This window comes from Ictalurus punctatus, chromosome 9 (assembly GCF_001660625.3).
Source record: "Ictalurus punctatus breed USDA103 chromosome 9, Coco_2.0, whole genome shotgun sequence".
Lineage (NCBI taxonomy): Eukaryota > Metazoa > Chordata > Actinopteri > Siluriformes > Ictaluridae > Ictalurus > Ictalurus punctatus.
The window spans coordinates 13,897,752-13,917,500 of record NC_030424.2 but is presented as its reverse complement, the minus strand read 5'-3'; the positions used below and the strand labels follow the sequence as shown (position 1 = coordinate 13,917,500).

General features: G+C 40.7%; 1 protein-coding gene across 2 annotated transcripts in view; it reads right to left on the bottom strand.

Annotated features, from left to right (window-relative positions):
- The window catches only part of mideasb (mitotic deacetylase associated SANT domain protein b), a 32,639-nt gene that overhangs the window by 11,884 nt on the left and 1,006 nt on the right, over positions 1 to 19,749 (bottom strand). The window contains exons 1-6 of one of the 2 annotated variants that reach the window (XM_017475700.3): positions 18,102 to 18,472; positions 13,152 to 15,097; positions 8,134 to 8,424; positions 7,498 to 7,849; positions 7,210 to 7,276; positions 3,779 to 3,921 (exon numbers count right to left, since the gene is read on the bottom strand). In XM_017475700.3, coding sequence (XP_017331189.2) covers positions 3,779 to 3,921; positions 7,210 to 7,276; positions 7,498 to 7,849; positions 8,134 to 8,424; positions 13,152 to 14,732 — 2,434 coding nt within the window. In that variant the 5' untranslated portion in view covers positions 14,733 to 15,097; positions 18,102 to 18,472. Of the gene's footprint in view, positions 1 to 3,778; positions 3,922 to 7,209; positions 7,277 to 7,497; positions 7,850 to 8,133; positions 8,425 to 13,151; positions 15,098 to 18,101; positions 18,473 to 19,749 lie in introns of those variants that run through there. The other variant, XM_017475701.3, reaches the window with a different exon arrangement.

Below are 19,749 nucleotides of genomic sequence, written 5' to 3'. Positions count from 1 at the left end.
GTGAGTGTACAGCTTGTGTAACAGTGTAAATTTGCTGTCCCCTCAAAATAACTCAACACACAGCCAACACACACCCCTAAGTGAAAATGTCCAAATTGGGCCCAATTAGCCATTTTCCCTCCAGGTGTCATGTGACTTGTTAGTGTTACAACGTCTCAGGTGTGAATGGGGAGCAGGTGTGTTAAATTTGGTGTCATCACTCTCACACTCCCTCATACTGGTCACTGGAAGTTCAACATGGCAGCTCATGGCAAGGGAAAAAAAAAAGAAAAGAAAAGAAAAAAAAAAGAATTGCTGCTCTACATAAAGATGGCCTAGGCTATAAGAAGATTGCCAAGACCCTAACACTGAGCTGCAGCACGGTGGCCAAGACCATACAGCGGTTCAACATTACAGGTTCCACTCAGAACAGGCCTCGCCATGGTCGGCCAAAGAAGTTGAGTGCCCGTGCTCAGCATCATATCCAGAGGCTGTGTTTGGGAAATATACGTATGAGTGCTGCCAACATTGCTGCAGAGGTTGAAGGGGTGGGGGGGTCAGCCTGTCAGTGCTCAGACCATATGCCGCACACTGCTTCAAATTGGTCTGCATGGCTGTCGTCCCAGAAGGAAGCCTCATCTAAAGATGATGCACAAGAAAGCCCGCAAACAGTTTGCTGAAGACAAGCAGACTAAGGGCATTGATTACTGGAACCATGTCCTGTGGTCTGATGAGACCAAGATAAACTTATTTGGTTCAGATGGTGTCAAGCGTGTGTGGCAGCAACCAGGTGAGGAGTACAAAGACAAGTGTGTCTTGCCTACAGTCGAGCATGGTGGTGGGAGTGTCATGGTCTGGGGCTGCATGAGTGCTGCCGGCACTGGGGAGCTACAGGTCATTGAGGGAACCATGAATGCCAACATGTACTATGACATACTGAAGCAGAGCATGATTCCCTCCCATTTTCCAGCATGATAACAACCCCAAACACACATTCAAGATGACCACTGCCTTGCTAAAGAAGCTGAAGGACTGGCCAAGCATGTCTCCAGACCTAAAGCCTTTTGAGCATCTGTGGGGCATCCTCAAACGGAAGGTGGAGGAGCACAAGATCTCTAACATCCACCAGCTCCATGATGAGGGGGTGTACTCACTTTTGTGAGATACACTAATATATATGCGCTTTTTTTGTTTTTTATTTTTAATAAATTTGCAAAGATTCAAACAAACTTCTTTCACATTGTCATTATGGGGTACTGTTTGTAGAATTTTGAGGAAAATAATGAATTTAATCCATTTTGGAATAAGACTGTAACATAAAATGTGGAAAAAGTGAAGCGCTGTGAATACTTTGCAGATGCACTGTATACACGTGTGTGTGTGTGTGAGTGTATATATATATATATATATATATATATATATATATATATATATATATATATATAAGTGTGTGTGTGGGTGTATACACACACACGGGGGTGATGAATTAAAAGGAACAATCCCCAAATGGAGTTACATACAGATGTGAACCCCAGATGGACATACTGCCTGATACAATTAAACAATTAACATCCTACCACGCTCTGTGGCATTTATTAAAAATACTAATCAGACCTATTTAATATCAATTTTGAACTGTGAAAGAGGGTTCAATTATTGCAGGCAGATGGCTAACCCGTCACTTACAAAGACTGCACAACTAGCTACTGCACGTCTCAACAGGAAGAGTGACTAAGGTGACATACAGATTTAGATCTATGGGAAACAAATCTGTACATAGGGTTAGAAATTGTGGTTGAAAGGGCACATGATGCTAGCACACTCGTCTGACAGAAGAGCAACTGATTTTCATGTGGCTGAGATTGTCAGCGCAGGACTTGATTAGTCTGGCCTGTCCACACTACATAGAGCGGTATACTGTAGTGGGACTGCAGTGTGTAAACCGGTCATAACAAAGACAAATGCACATTGAGAGTTCTGTTGTGCAAAAACCATGAACAATGATCTACAGAGATGTGGCATATTCTCAACAAGTGGTCAAGAGCATGAGTGGGGTACACCAAGAGAACAGTACAGGACGGACACTTGAACCCTACAGTAAATTAGCCCGGTGTTATGGGGGAAATTTTGCTGTAATGGTTTGGCTTCACTGAGAATCATCCATACATCTATCCATCCATTTTCTGCACCGCTTCTCCTACACAGGGTTGCTGAGAGCCTGGAGCCTATCCATGGGATTTGGGGCACAAGACACAAGACCTGAACAGGGTGCCAACCCTGCATACACAACCCGTTCACACACTAGTAGAAACAGCTTACAACGCATTTCTTTGGACAAGTGGGTGGCGGGGGGGTATGGATAGGGGCATGACTGGAGTAATGGTAAATGGTAAATCCCCAAAGCATGGGGAGAACATGCAAATGCTGCATACAGGGTGGAGACGGGAATCAAACCACCAATGCCAGAGGTGAGGCAAACATGTACCATTAAGCCACTATTCACTGAGAATCAACAGTTATTCCGACCGTTCACCTTTATACTATAATGAAACAATTCTATCCTGATGATGACAATGTCCCCATTCACAGTGAGCTCTCTGAGAACCTGTGCCAAGGCACACTCTAGCTGTACACCTTGTGTAAGCAACCTTACTACTTTTTCCATTTAATCTGTCACCCAGATGTGTACATGCTTTAAAATGCAAATTGAAACTCAAATACAGAAACTGCCCTTGTGACTCCCTGTGACGAGTGCAAGCTTGTTTAGTGGTTACTAATGTTGGTAAACTACATTGCTGCCATTCTTAAATACAATTAAAGACTTAGCTATTGTTAAATAAATTGCTTGCATACTTTCATTAATTTATTACATATACAGTTGCAATCAAAATTATTCAACCTCCATTGCAAATCAGGTTTATTGTCAAAATTTACAAACTTTCAGCTGTTTGCAATGAACAAACCAAATAAAAGCAACTGAAATAGTTCAACACAACGAATGCTTCACATGGATTCGCCAAATTCAACTGAAAGTGCAACTTATAATGATTTCTCCAGTTTCAAAATTATTCAACCCCCTGAATAGAATCCCTCACAACAGCACAAATATGCAAAACGGGTGTTGTCTCAAGCACACCTGATGCAACTAATTAAGGGCTTCATTAGTTGCATCAGGTGTGCTTGAGCTGAAACACATGAAATACCTGAACTGGCTAGGGGTATAAAATATTTGAAATATCTGGACGGGGAAGAAAAAGGAAGCTATCAACGGCTGCAACCAGATTTCTGAGAAGGCAGTTTATGAAAAACCCTCAGGTGCCTGCAAAACACCTGCAGGTCATAACAAAAGGGTGCTCTAATATTTACTAAAGATGCTTGCCATGAAGGGGTTGAATAATTTTGAAACTGGAGAAATCATTGTAAGTTGCATTTTCAGTTGAATTTGGGGAAACCATGTGAAGCATTCATTGTGCTGAACTAGTTCAATTGCTTTTGTTTGATTTGTTCATTACAAACAGCTAAAGGTTTGCAAATTTTGACAATAAACCTGATTTGCAATAGGGGTTGAATAATTTTGATTGCATATATACATACACACACACAAAGTTGTGCTTTCATCTGCTGTCTGTTTTGGCACACAATTCAGATTGATTTGTCTGTGCAATACTTGCATAATAGTTTTGACACTACAGAGAGGTAGTTATACAACGGCAAAACAAGGAAAAGGCTTCTCTACAGCTTTCACTCTAAATGCACTCGAGTCGAAAAGCAGAGTTATGTTGTGTTTGAATAAAGTTACCTCTCTCCTGCTGCTGGCCTTTGGACTCCAGCTCAGGCAGTGGCGCCCACACCATCTCAGCCTTGTGTGGGTCGAGCTGCGCAGCTGAGCGCTCCTTCAGCTCCGGCACCTCCGCCTGGTACCTCTGCCCAATGTTTATCCGCCTGAGAGAGAGAGAGAGACAGAGAGAGAGAAATAAACAAAAGTAAATAAAAACGAAAAACAGAGAAAGTCTAAGCACGTATTTATACATAGAAAATTGCGCTTTACTGTGCAGCCATGAAAGGAATCCTGATCAATTAACGATAATCATTTCAGCATAACAGCTGTTTTGTTAATAACAAAGAAAATTTATTACAAAGCATGCAGCCTGACTGTCAGCATTTTGTTAGAAACCTAAACAAAGAAGTATATTTGCAATATAAAGCAGCGGTATTCTTTCTGAGGTTCAAATCAGTTTACATCCAAGACTTTCTGCTTTACCAATCAATCATGATCCAAGGTTCAAAATGGAGCACTTATTTGACAACTGAAAATCATGAGGAATTTATGCAGATAAGTTAACTCGCAACTGGAACTCCTAATATCACCGTTATCGCTTATTGAGTCAACATTCGAACAAAAAAAATCTCTTTATTCTTTTGATTTCATTTTATGAACGTATTGAAAAAGATGCTTAAATATCTCGTGAATTATTTTTACTTTCACACTAGAAATGCAACATCAGTTTTTAAGTGGCTATTTTTAGGATATACTCAGAGGTGTGAGTCATGTAGGTGGTAATTTAGCACAGGCTGATTTACCACCCTGCTGGGTAATGCTGGGAGATTATCAGCCTGGAAGAGCTGCCTTTCTGAACTATAGGCCTCCAAGAGTGAGTAGACTTTGGCCTTGGATTATTTACACAACATTAGCACCCCCAGACTATTCATAGTCAACTGATCCAAGTCACTAAAGGCTGATTTATATTTCTGTCTAGATGGAGAGATCCAGCAGATAGGGGGACTTACAGGTGGCTGATGTGCACACTTCTGAAACTACACTCAGCTACACATCTGTACCGTTTGTATTCAAGTTTACTGTCATAAGGCAACTTAGGCCAAAGCAGTGCATCAGTGTAGTCTTTTGATGACCCCCCGTTACAACATTATCTGAACACAGATGAGGAAAACCCCAGATGAAGATAAATGAGCATGAGAAAATGCAACACAAGACAAATGTGTGTGTGGTTTGCTATCTGTGATGTTGACTTCGAAAGCACACATTAAATTCTCTCAAAACTCAGAAGTGTAAAAATTCTATAAAATTGTTTTTTGGGTAAAATTTGATAATACTAAAAAGTTACATTTCTCTGTTTAAGTACTTTCATCTGTGTTTCTCCACAGTTTAGACAAATCCCGTTACATATTAAAGGATCACGTTTATTTACAGAACCCTTTATTCACAGAACTCAGCTATAATCAAAACAGTTGTGGTAGATTTTGACAGGTTTGGTCACTGTTAAATAAACTACAAAAAAAAAAGAAAAAGACAAAATCAGATCAATGAACTCTTAATCATATGTAATTTTGGCAAATGCGAGTTTTTTTAGCATGTACCTGGCAAGGCAACTTATCGAAATGTTAATCATGAACTAAATTTAATTTGTTTAAGAATATCATGAAGCAGTTTGGCAATAGCGACTACGTTTCCATGCACATCAAATTCCGTTTTAAAGTCTATAGTCCGGTTGCAACCGTATTCTGAATACGATGTTTATATGCGTACAGGCGTCGGAATATTCCTGTACACGTGGTTGGTGTAAGTATGCCTGTGTTGCCATTCCTAAATATATACCTAGCCTACAGCTAAGTGTCTGTTAGCACCCACAATTCCTTGCGGGCTGAGGGTGCGCATAGATTTCCTTTCAGAGTTTCTGGACAAGGTGTTCACATTCAACAAATTTCCAATAAAAACAGGCATATTCCAGGGGTGGGAATCGGAATTTGGGCAATCAGAACATTGTCTTCAAGTGCACCTATTATGGTTTGTCAAATATTACCTTTCATCGTTATGGTAGTGGGCGTTTCCTTCTTGAAACACGCTGACACTGGTAGACCAATCACAACAGACTGGGACATTTGACCAATCAGAGCAGAGTATGCTCTCTGAAAGGAGGAGTTTAGAATGAATCCTTTAAAACAGGGTGGGGGGTGGGGGGGGGGGGGGTGCTGAGCACATTAAATTATGAGCACATTAAAGTGTTTTTTGACCTGGGATGCATTTAAATGCATTGGAAGTGGTAGCTCAGATGTTGGACTCCTGATCGGAAGGTTTTCAGTTCAAATCTCAGCACCACCAAGCTCCCACTGTTGGGCCCTTAACACTCAACAGCTCAGGTGTATAAATGAGATAATTGTAAGTCGCTCTGGATAAGGGCGTCTGCCATAAGCTGTAATGTAATGTAATGAAAGTCTATAGTACGAGATCTTTTAAACAAAAGTAGCCACGTTTCAAAATCATAATAGGTGTGCTTTAATCTGAATCATGCAATCGGATTGCAGCGTTTAAACAACGAATACTGCCAAATTAATATCGGAAATATTGATGTGCATGTAAACAGTCACTAACACAAATCACTACGATTATGATTATGTAAACTGAGAGTAAATCTACCCGTGATAAATAGATAGAACTGGACCGAACTGGATTTTCAGTTATATTGATTCTGGTATATGTAAATATAGCTAGAGGTTTATGCTATTTTAGTAGGGGGTTTTTTTCTCTTTTTTTAAAAAGATTTAAAATATTAACCATGCATTATTGTACACACGTCACTTTAAACCATTTAAAATAATATGTTCAGTGTATGTCAAAGAATGCTTTAAGACAGCTATGTAAACATTTTACACAACACCTGCTCCTGTTTGCAGATAGATGTTTTTTCCAGGATATGCTTTAACCACAATTCTGGAAAGCCCTTATGAATTATCTGTTTGTCTATACGCGTGTGTTTCACTCAGGACTAAACATTAAAACACAAACAAATCAGGTGGTACCAGTCTGAGATGATATCTCATCGTTACTTTCTCTGCTGAAACCCCAGAACACGAACACACACACACACACACACACACACACACACACACACACACACACACACACACACACACACGTAGAGAAACACTACTACCACAGCCAAGACGAGTGACACTGAAACAGTCACCCAAAACTGACAGCGTTTACAATCGAGCTGAAGGGAGTCAGAATAGCAGATTCACTGCCAACCGTTATAAAAACACACAGTACAGTTAAGGCTGATCACTTTTGCAAAACTGACATGTGGTGAGAGGTGGAAGTGACAGACAGAATGCTTTTACTGTAAATGATGGTGCCTACAGCACTTCCATCTGGATGTGGAAGTAGCTAAAGGACTTAACAGTGTGTGAGAGAGAGACGTCATCAGTACTTACGGCTCAACGCTGACAGGAGTAGCCTCGCTCATAGCAGACAACACTGGAGGAGTGATCTCAGTGCTGTCTACACACACACACACAACAACAACAACAAAAACAAACGACTCCATCACCGACATATAATTACAGCCAGGGTTAATTACAACAATCATCTGCATTCACTAACCATTTTTTTCCCTGAATGTATGCTGAAACCACTTTCCGATATGCACCAGTGTTTGTTCACAGTAATCCTACAAATAATAAGAAACAGTACAATAGGAGGTGCATGTGTGGGGCACTCACTAGAGCGGAGGAGGCTACGGGTGGCTGATTTGGGCGTAGCGGGCGGCGGTAGGCCTTGTGTTCCTGCGACAGCCGCAGCAGCAGAGAGGATGGTCGAGAAGTAAAGGCCCGAGCCTTCTCTTACAGGACTGAGGATGGGTGGAGGGGTGTAAGGAGGCAGTGTGAGCGGGTTATCAACCAGCCTTACTGGTGAGCGAAGGTGGCTCTGGTAGGGCGTGATGCTAGAGTAAACGGGTGGCGCGATCAAAGTGCTCACTTTGGGCGGAGGGATGAAGAGTGGCTCCGGCCGAGGACGCCGTTTCGCCTTGGACGATTTGCCATCTGCGTCACCACCGAGCTCAGGCCCGCCGTTCTGGAGTATGAAAAGGAAAGGCAGACAATATGTAAAGGGAGCATTTGCTTTAGTTTGAATGAACTGCGTGCTTATTCTCGCTTTATGGTTGAAAAGAAAGTGGAGAAAAGGAGAACATGTCTGGATTAGATTTCAAAGGATGAAAAACAAACACTAGGGATTATGCTGGAAGCTTTAATCCAGGTTTTAAGTAATGGGGGGATACGGTGGATCAAAAAGCCAAAAAAATAAATAAAAGAGATCATGGTCAGAGGATCACTACTACAGCTCACTGATGCACTCACCTGGCTCGAGCTCTCAGACACAGAGTTGCGCAGCGAGCGACGGCGCGTGACAATGACGGAGGGTTTGTGGTCAGTCCGGTTTAAGTCACTGAGCCGAAGGGGCCAGCTGGCTGAGAGAGAGGTTTGCTCCGGGTCCAAAGAAGTGGGGTCTGCGCGCCGTACAGGAACCGACACTGGGATCACCAGAGGCACCAGGCCCTCATCTCTCACACGTTTGGCACTCAAACCCTCCATCTCTCCAACCCCTCGACCGGGCCCTGACGCCGGGGGGCTCCAGGACCTGTGAGACTCCTACACATATGTAACACGCATCAATGAGGACCTTTACATAAACACAGACTAGCAAATTACAAATTGGTTCTAATTTATTCTGATTACACTTTGACCACATAACACTTATTTAAAAAAAAATTAAATAAATAAAAAAATAAATAAATAAAAAAAAAGCTTCTTAAGATTATAAGATGGAACATTGACAGAAATAAAGAAATCATTTCAGAGGTGTTGCACGTTATTCTCAGCTAATGAAGACACGCGTGCATACTGTGTAATGAGAGTATAGGAAATGACTAGACAGCACGCAGGCATTATGTTGTGTTTCACGCTCGTTCGTTTCTCAGAGAGGATATTACACAGGCTTCCATTTTTATGTCTTTGGTACATACAAGTTAAAGCTGATACCTCATTCTAACCATATAATCGGCTGATATTTTGATATCCTATTCCAGTGTTTGTATTTTAACAGAAAAGGAAAAAAAAAAAAGCTTCTGAATTCACTCTGCAGGTTAGAACCATTTCGCAGATTAAGGCAATATGCATGCACAAATATGCTACCTACATGTACCTACAAGATCCCAGGATAATAAATTGAAGCTTTATTGCGGTTACATGCGTAGGTGGCCACAAAGCCAAAGTTCCTTCCTTCTTATTGAACTGCATGTACATATAATTGAAACAAAAAGCAGTTCTCAATTGCCACCAATTTTCAAATCCTCTTTAAATACAATTTAACTCCATTCTGAGGAACAGAACAAACAGTCCTGCAAAGGCCTTGTTTCCTGTATTCTCGAAACATTTCCTGTTTCTCTGAGTGACCAGACCAAAACAAGCACGAGAACATTTCACGGCACTCGGTTAAAGCGCCTTCATTTGAAATGCACACAAACCCTCAAAAAAAATGTGAATAATTGATATAAAATGTCTTTTCCGCCACAGCTGACACTTGAGTTTGCAACGGCAGGAATTTCCAGCACTTAACCTTCCTCGCGCTAGAGCCCCGTCCTGACTCAGATACACAACAGCAACAGTCTAATCCAAAAATTCTTGAGAAATTTTGACCTACTCATACTAGACAAGTTTGGGCAGGGACAGTTTTCTTTTTCCACTGTTGCACTGGTTAGCATGGGGGGATAAGTTTACTGACGTGAGCTTTATGGCTACTTATGCAGTGCCTGAGATCAGAAACACATGCACCCGCACCCCCAATTTATTGTTACTGAAGCTGCTGACCTTCTTAAAAACAGGATTATGTAACACAAACTTAACAGTTAACATGCTCCAGCAAAGTAAACTGATTCTCAGCAGTAGCAACAATACGAACGAAAAAGACAAAACATGTCTAGACAAAGGAAGGAGTACGAGTCATAGTTCTGAAGATTATTTCAAAACAAATATTTTACAGGACCCGAAGCTTTTTCTGTCAGGCTTATACTCGGAGAAACATAATTACAGTAGAAACAAGCGAGCGTTTATAGACCTCAGCTTGTTTCATGCCAAAAAAACAAAACGTGCCGCTCTGTTGTGGACAAAGATTCACAGACCGAGTACTACTCAATGGATAAGACGCATGTTGTCAAACCTTTCATTAGAAAGGATAACTTGCATATTAAAGGATAAACAGCAAGTATTTGAAAACATATGGAGCCCTTTCATTGATTATATTAAGGATTTGGATTTAACAGATGAAATGGATGACTAGTCTTTGTGGACAATGCGGCTTCCGACCTTGTAGAATTGATATATTCCTCAACATGTATTTGTTTCATTTTGCATTCATTATGATTATAATAGTCAATTAAGAATAGATTACCATTTGCTAAAACAGGACGAGCATTCTTGTTCTGAGTGGGGTTTTTAAAAATGATTTATTTTGTTTTATTTGTTTATTTTTAAGAGTAAATGCAGCAATCTAATGGTTGTACGGAATTTGAATGTATATGTATATATGTAAAAGGCTGTATTTCAAAGTGTTAAAAAGTGAGAATAAAAGAAAAATATTGTGAGGGGAAGGGGAAAAAAAGAAAAAGAAAAAAAAAACAAAAAAAAAACCCCGTCTAGACAGATACATAGTCTAATCGGCTATTTATCCATCCATCCATCCATCCATCCATCCATCCATCTTTAACCGAACCGCTTACTCCTTTTCAGGGTGGCGGGGGAGCCTGGAGCCTATCCCAGGGAGCATCGGGCACAAGGCGGGGTACACCCTGGACAGGGTGCCAGTCCATCGCAGGCCAGGCTATTCATTTATTTATTTATTTTAATCACTCTTCTATAAGAAATCCATCAGTATGTTAACAGCCATAATGAGTCAGCTGGTATATAGAGATAAAAGTGCAACAGATTTGAATTTCTTACTTGTTGATTCTTTTTTTATACTCCTCTGTTAATACGTGCATACTAAGCACAGTTAATAGAGTAATATATGTGCGACATGAAAAATACTCTGTAATCACTCAAGAACTGGATGAAATGTACTTTACCAATTTAACTACTCTGTACTTTATGTCATAAGCAACATTACAATTTTGCTTTTGTACCCACACATTTTATTCATAAACTTGGGCCAATTTGAGCCATTTCAGCCAGGGAGGTTAGAATGCTCCTGCCAACTTCCAACTACACCCTGAACTTAAAGTGAGGAACTCTAAACCCGACATAAGCACAGCCTTTCTCACTGTGCACGCTTATACCTAATACAAGACCTAATACATCCTTTAGCTGCTCCTTCATGGGAACCAAGCAAGCGCACACATACTGCATGTATATAATAAACAAACAAACAAACAAACAACGGGCACCAAATGCCAAAACAATGAATTATGACTCAACTTGTATTACAACCCCAATTCTGAAATAGTTGGGACAGTATGGAGAATACTAATAAAAACAAAGGAGTGATTTGTAAATGTACTTGATACATTTTTTGCTTAAATACAAGTAAAAAAAACAAGATATTTGATGTTTTACCTAACTAACTACATAGTTTTTTGAAGATAAAGATTTATTTTGAAACTGATGCATGCAACACAATCCAAAAAAGTTGGGACAGGGGCAAGTTAGGACTAATAGCGATGTGACAAGTGATGTGAAACAGGTGAGGCAATCATCTAATCATAGTATATAAAGAGCCACCAAAAAGGCCTAGTCCTTCAAGATCAAGGATGGGTCGAGGTTCGCCAAATTGCCAACAGAGATGTCAGCAAATAATCCAACACTTTGAGAACAACATTCCCCAAAGACAAATCGGTAGGATTTTGGGCATTTCACCTTCTACAGTGGACAATATAATTAAAAGATTCAAGAAATCCGGTCAAATCTCGGTGCGTAAAGGTCAAGGCCAAAAACCACTTCTGAATGTACGTGATCTCAGATACCACAGACATCACTGTCTTAAAAACCGTCATGAGTCTGTAATGGAGGGGCTCAGGAATACTTTGGTAAACCTTTGTCAGTCAACATCATTCGCTGCTGCATCCACAGACGCAAGTTAAGGCTTTAATATGCCAAGCAGAAGCCATACATCAACACTGTACAGAACCACCGATGACTTCTCTGGGCTCTGTCTCATCTGAGATGGACAGTAGCACAGTGGAATCGTGTTTTGTGGTCCGATGAGTCAACATTTCAAATAGTTTTTGGACAAAACAGCCGTCGTGCTCTCCGGGCCAAAGAGGAAAAGGATCATCCGAGCTGTTATCAGCGTCAGGTCCAAAAGCCAGTGTCTGTCATGGTATGGGGGTGTGTCAGTGCTCATGGCATGGGTAACTTGCACATCAGTGAGGGCACCATTAATGCAGAAAGATATATACACATTTTGGAGCAACATATGATGCCATCTAGAGCTGGACAACACCAAACCACATTCTGCCTGGATTACAAGCACATGGTTGCTTAAGCAGAGTGTGCGGTGCTAGCATGACCACCTGCAGTCCTGACCTGTCTCAGATTGAGAACGTGTGGCACATTATGAAGTTCAAAATAACTCAATGAAGGCCCCGTATAGTTGCGCAGCTGAAGAAATGCATATTGATGAATGGGGAAAATTCCACTTGTTAAACTTAACCAACTGGCATCTTCAGTCCCAAACGCTTAATAAGTGTTATTAAAAGAGAAGCTGATGTGACACAGTGGGGAAAAAGTCGACTGTCCCAACTATTTTGGATTGTGTTGCAGTCATCAGATTTGAAATGAATGTACATTTTAAAAAATAAATTACATTCACAAACTGAAACATCAAATAATGTGTTAATAATATATGTTATCAACATAGTACAGGATGAACTGAATTTTCAAAGAGTTTTTTTTTTCTTTTTTTACATTTTCCATGCTGTCCCAACTTTTTCAGAATTAGGGTTGTAGTCTATGAATTTAGATTATGCAGCGTGTATATGCTTATATACATATATTATACAAGAGTGAATTGCAGAGTATAGGCCTAATGGCAGAGAACAATCACTTGTATTTGCAAATGAGGCATCAGCAGAGACAGTGGTTTGAATCGACATGTGAGCTAGAAAAGCAGCACCTGTTCTATTCACATTCTGCTAAAAGCATTCTGCTACAGTACAGTAGTGAAACCTGCAGAACTAGTAGGCATTTCAAAAAGTTTCTATGCACAAGCTATCAAGCATGTCTTCCACACATGAGTGACCACAGTAAATATTCTTGTTTCATCAATGTGGCACGATAATCCATCTTCTATTTCACAGTACATTGTAGTGTCTTGCTGATCTTACCTTGACTGTGTGTGAAGGTAAGGACTCCATCTCGGAGGCCTTCTGAGCCAACGTCTCCAGGTTGGCTTCTTGGGACACCCTCCTCTTTCGCCGCGTGCTCTGGATGACCCCTGTAGGAGCAGCTCGGATGGCCTGCTTGGCTCCAGCTTCGCTTGCATCAGTGGCTCCATTATGAGAGCCCTGAGTCTGTTGCTCAGCAGGCATAAGGACAGGATTCTCTGTTGCCTGTCCTCCGCCCTCTTTGGAGAGGCGTCGAGACCTCCGCGGTCCAGGTTGCTGTGTCTCAGCGGATGCCTGAGGAAGGACTGGAGGGCACTGCGGAGCATTTTCCTGGGGCTGTGTTGATTCAGGTGTGTCCTGGGATTGCCCTGTTGATTGCTCGAGTTGGGGAAGCGATTGTGGTTGTTTTCCAGCGGACGAATATTCCACTACTTGCTGATTCTGCTGCAGCTTTTGTATCTGTTCGACATTTTGCTGGTTTAATGATTGGGGCTGTTGCGCTGTCTGCTGCTGAGATTTTTGCAATTGCTGTTGTAGTGGCTGTGCTTGCTGTTGCATTTGTATATGTTGTGGCATTTGTATCGACTGCTGCTGGATCTGGTTTAAATGCTGTACTTCTTGTTGTGGCTGTGTCTGTTGCGATTGCGCCAATTGTTGCGACTGTTGTTGATGTTGCAGTATTTGTTGGTGATGTACTAGCTGTTGTGTTTGCTGCTGAATTTGCTGTTTATGAAGCATCAGTCTCTGGATTTGCTGCTGCTGCTGCAGTTGTTGGTGCTGCTGCTGCTGCTGGAGTTGCTGCTGAATTCGATTCTGGGAATTTGTTTGGGTGCTGTTTACAAAATTCGCATTTTGCAAGGCTCTGTTACCATGGAATACCTGATAATAGCCTGCTGCCAAGTTTTGCCTGGGCTGCCCAAAAGCTAACCGAAAGGGCTGAAGCACTGATGTGCTCCCAGTGGTGGATGTCACATTCTGCTGGGGATTGAAAAGTGCAGGATTGTGACCCTGCTGATAGGCTTGTTGCTGCTGCTCCCAGTCCAGACCACTGCTGGCTTTAGAAGCATCCCTAAAGGCTTCACTGCCTGTGTTAGGTGTCTGTTGTTGCTTTTCGGCCATCCTAATGGCAGCTGGCTGCTGCTGTGGTATTCCAATGCCGTCAGGTACCTGCTTCACAAATCCAGTCTGTGCTCCCAGGTATGGAGCATAGTTCTGAGCCCAGGTTGTTGTGACACCCTGAGACCAGGCTGCAGGTCTCTGCTGAGGTTGCTGGGATAGCTCCTGGTGTGGCCACTTCATCGCCATAGTCTGTTGGTAATGGCCCCGGTTCTGGCTGCCCTTCTCTGGGCTGAAAATTACAGAATTGAGAAACATATGTGGTGCATCAGCAGTGGAGCTTTCCACACTCGCAGATTCATTGTGGTCTGACTCCGAGGGAGGGGCCCCCATGCCATAGTAGGAGCCCTCTGTGCGCTGAGAAGCTTCTTTCATTGCAACGCCCTGGTCGTTAAAGAAAGTGATGCGTTTGCCTGTCCTCTTTGTGTTGGCTTTCTGTTGAGCTGGCAAACTCATGACTATCATGAATATTGGTGGTAAGAGAGGGCTGGAGTGAGCTCGTGGAGGGGTAAAGAAGAGTTCAAACCTCCAAACCACACCAAGCTCTCTCCAGTGTGATTAATTGTCTATGTCCCTCTTTGCTCACAAATGTAGTTAGAGGCTTTGAAGAGTCTGTGGTCATCCAAATCTGCTAAGCATAGTTGGAACGGAAGTCAGCTTTAAAATGCAAAACTGCAGCATCCCATTAGCAGAAAGCACAGTGTCAACTGACAGACCCTCAAACATGTCTATTGCTTTCCTTAGTACCAAGTCTTCTTCTATTCCTAGTGAATCAAGGCAATTTGAAACTCCAGGAACTTGATTTCTGTTGTGTGTTCATGGATGACAACCTGAAAAGAGAGGGACCAAAACCATCAGCCACAAGTGTACACACTTAGAAAGGTAATCCGTTTCTTTCACGAGTACAGACCCAGTGGAAGGGTTTAAGTGGAAAAGGTGCATTGAATAGGTGGTCTACCAGTTGTGTTTTTTCACTGTATGACAAACGCAGACTGCATTCAAGTTATATTGTGCATTTTTTTTTTCACTCAGATTAAATAAAGTAACACTTTTAGGCATCACACTCATTTCAGCAAACCACCAATGATACCACATTGTGAGTCACAGCAGAAAATGTGAGAACACAATCAACTGTACGTTTGGAAATTTAACTGTATGCTTGGCAATTACAAATTATTATTTATCCTCTGATTTCACACACAGAGAGAGAGAGACAGACAGACAGACAGACAGAGAGCGAGAGAACAAAAATGAAAAAGGGAAAAAGCTACATACAATCAAAACAAGACTGTATATTGGGCACTTAACATTAAGCAATTCAACCAACTTACAGTTCTGTATATCATGATGCTGTTCCATAATATATTTAATTAACATTATATTAGACATTCACACGCCTTAACATATATAATGTATTAACATGCATTAAATGATATGTTGTCTTTTCATTTGCTCAGTCTTTTCTGCAAACCCATAGCACCTAAAGCCTTTATTTAAAAAATGTTACCATATGAGAACCTTCAAAAGCACCAAATTTAATTGACACTTTGCTAGCTTAACATTTGTCAGCAGTAAAAAAAAAAAAAAAAAAAAGAAAAAAACCAAAAAAAAAAAAAAAACACTTCTCCATGGAAACTATTCTGTGGTTTTATCAGCTCTGAATTTCCCTCTCTACTAAACACTTCCAAAAAAGCTTTGTGCACATATATTAGGAGGAGCTGATTTATAATGAAACATGGCCTGAGATCTAAAAATCATGCAGGTGCTGCATTTAAGACCTCATTACACCACGTCTTATTTCAGTTATTTACAGTCAGGTTTGTAAGGTCTTGAAAATCTGATGACTTAAAGTAACATCGACTACAGCCAGCAGTTCCTCATTCTCAGCACCAACCTTTAATATATGAATGTAATACATTAACATAGGAATGAGCTCCTGCAAGATTCACCAGGTTATTCATTTATAAACTAATAATACAACACCGCCCTGGATTGCCTTTGTTTAGAACAAGTGAGCAGAGAAGGTACGAGGGGGAAAACCCAGCATGCTCTTAGATCACACATGACGATTTGCATTTGCACTCTGATCCTGCCACAATGCAAAAATATACCGATACAACGTTGCCAAAAGATTGAACTGTTAACGCGTTTCTTTATGCAAGTGCAACCTTAAAAACGACCATCGTGTATGTACTAAAGGAAAGCGACAGTAATCATGCAGACCTTCGTAATTAAGGATCTATAGCAAGTTCATGCAAGACACTGAGCAAGGCGTGCACAGTCCTGTGTAAATTATTTTAAGGAAAGTGGTCTTGACATTTATGGTCTTCCACCATATTATGAAAGCATTACAAGCTCTGGTTTCTACAAGGCAGCTGAAAGTGTTCAGTATAATTTCACTACACATGTGAATGTGAACAGCACCTAGGCTAGAGGTCGGAGCCACATACTTCAGCATACTATCATACCAAATATACAGTAAACAACATGGTTTTAGAGAAAACTACTATTCTGACAAGATATTTCTTAGTACAGTAGTGGGCTACTTGGTTTATAGACGGTGTATGTAAACAGTGTTAAGACAGGTTTATTTTAATGGGCATTACATTCCAATCAAAGCAAGTACTATGTCCAAACCAATCTAGTTGTACCTTTGGTATGTATAGCCTATTTTACCTAGATGTACCTTTGTACCTCTAAAGCTTTACTCGAAAATGTAATTATGATCAATTCATGCGCCTTAATTCACTTAAATATATCATTATATCCACATTTATTTACAAACAAAAGATATTAAAAAGGTGTACATTTGAAGCTAGCCACGCCAGCAACAAGGAAAGGTAGGCCTAGGGTTGTTTAGTACTTTCTTTCCCCTAGTTTACAAGGTAATTGCAGTCCAGTTGTGTAGCTTAAAACTTTATTTTATTTTAAAAGTACAGAATATCCTCACTTTTGGGTGAAAATACATATTAAAAAGGTACAAAAGATAAGAGTACTAGCCCCGACGACATGGAAAGGTACAGTTTAATACTGTGTTGTTTTTCCTGAGAGCACAGGGGGCAATGCAACGTCACAATATATAATATAAGTGTATAATATAAGGTAGAACTTCACACCAGGCGAGAAATAGGCTTGTAAGGTCAAGTACCAGCACCTAATGCTTTTTAATTGTGATTTTAAAATCAGTCAAAGCGCCATGCTTGACAAGGAGTATCGTTTGTTTGTTTTTGCACTACTGTAGTGTATTGATGAGGCGCTCAGCACTACTATGCCCATGCTGGAGCCCCCTCCCCTGAGTCCAGCCAGCTCAGCGCGATTTACGAGCAGTCTTTTGTTGCAGAAACGGGATTATACACTCACTAATTCCGTGGCACACTGCAACAAAGTACGACAACAATAACGCCGTGTAAATGGCCAGGACAGCATGATAACAGTGGCCGAACTGGAGGAAAGCAGAGCGGTGGCAGCCTGCAGCCATGCCTCCAGCTTCAGAGTTGTCAAGTCTGTAATCGCAACTAAACTGAAGCACAGTTGTAGCTTTCGAAATGACAAAGCTCTACAGTTACCTACCATTACGCAATGTCAAAACGAGTCGGTTTCCTTTTTCGTTTTTTTTTTTTTTTTTGCACAGACACATCGAAATGGTTAACGTTACAATTTAGCAAGTTAGCCCCGACAGAACTCCAGCACAAGCAGCCCAAGTTGTTTACAAATCTACTCGGCGCGCAATGGACTGTTTAAAGTGTCCACCATTTTGGTAAACACTACCACCTATCTAGTTTGCAGCCACTGAAAATAAAAATATATATATAAAATAATAATAATAAACCTTACCGCTTTCTTCAGGGATCTCAGAGAGAGAGAAACTCCTGTATGTCCATGCGCCAAGCTGGAAAAGCAATAGCCCAGAAATGACTGCATGCACATCCAAGGTTGAGTCATGCTATGCTGACCTCACTCCAGTATTACTCAAGAGGTAGACTTTCACAAAAATAACGAGGATCCAGTTAGAAACCGAATAGCTTCTCTGCAACAGAAAGAGCTAGCAGGGATTAGAAAAGTGCACGCCGTTTGCTTTTATCTGCATGAACGTCTTCAAGCTCTCTCGGTCTCTCTCTCTTTTTTTAAGGCGCAGTCCATAAGCACTATCGAACAACACATTTCTTGTTTCAGCTCCAGTCTTGTGATCCTCCAGTCCGGTTGGCCTCGCCTACTTCCGCTACCATATTAGGCCGTGACTTCCATGTGGGGCGCGGAGAGAGAGTACTGTACAGCAAACGCACCGGGCTCGTGCGGGAAATTCCGTCAGAGGAAAATTGCGGTGTTCCTGCGTGAGTGGGGAACCAAATAACTCTCCAAGTCCAAATAACTCTCCAGTTATAAATCCATTACAGTATATGACCACTCCAGACTTTTGGGAAGAATGAAACAAAACAAGAACGAGTGAAAGCAGTAGGCCAGAATGCACAGATGTTCGTGCAAATCAAATGAAAGCCCACTGTTTGTACAGCCAGAACTTTAATAAATCCTGTAAAACCAGTGTTTCTCAGAAATAATGCTCTAAACCTATTTATTTAAACACTTCAACTGAAAGGGTATAAAATTATACCAGTAACACAGGGACAGGTTTAGCGATTTGGGGCCAAAATATAGGAATAGTGTTCACACTATTCAGTGTTTTAATATCAATATTTACATTTTCAGCATATATTATATAGCATTACTCATTAAAATTTTATAGCTACAATTAGCATTTTGGCTTCTGGGGACAAAGGTGTTTGCCTACATTTGCTTAGAGCCAAGTCTGCCCCTGACACTGAGTTTGATTCATTCCCTAATCTCCCAATCTACAGAGCAGAGTAGGGTGTGTGTGTGTATATATATATATATATATATATATATATATATATATATATATATATATATATATATATATATATATATATATATATATATATATGCTCTAAATAATGCAAATTTAATCAAACTAGAAACCGTAATGTTAATATGATAGAAAAAGTTTATAATATTTTAACTGTGTGACCTGGTTTGTATTCTCTCGGTTGAAGATTCAGGAATAAAACTTCTCACATGCCTAACTGAATAGTTGGGTTATGTCCATACAATAAACCTGTATGGTCTGTGGAATGTATTCTTACACCAAATGGCTGCAAAACTTTATTTTTATTTTTTTACACCATTTGGTGCAAGACCCCCCCATTACCTTTTGTATAGTGGCATATCTTTTCAGCCAAATTGTAAAATAAATAAATAAATAAATAAATAATAACTGCTCAGATTCTTACAAATACTACATTACTCTATACCAAAGACATATTTCAGTACCTGAGCCTGTATACGAGTTTATATATACATTCAACCACAACCTTCTATTGAAAACCAAGCATGAATAAAACACTAGCCTGACAGGTACAAAATGTATTTACCATGTTGTATATAAAAAAAAAATCCTCTGATTTAA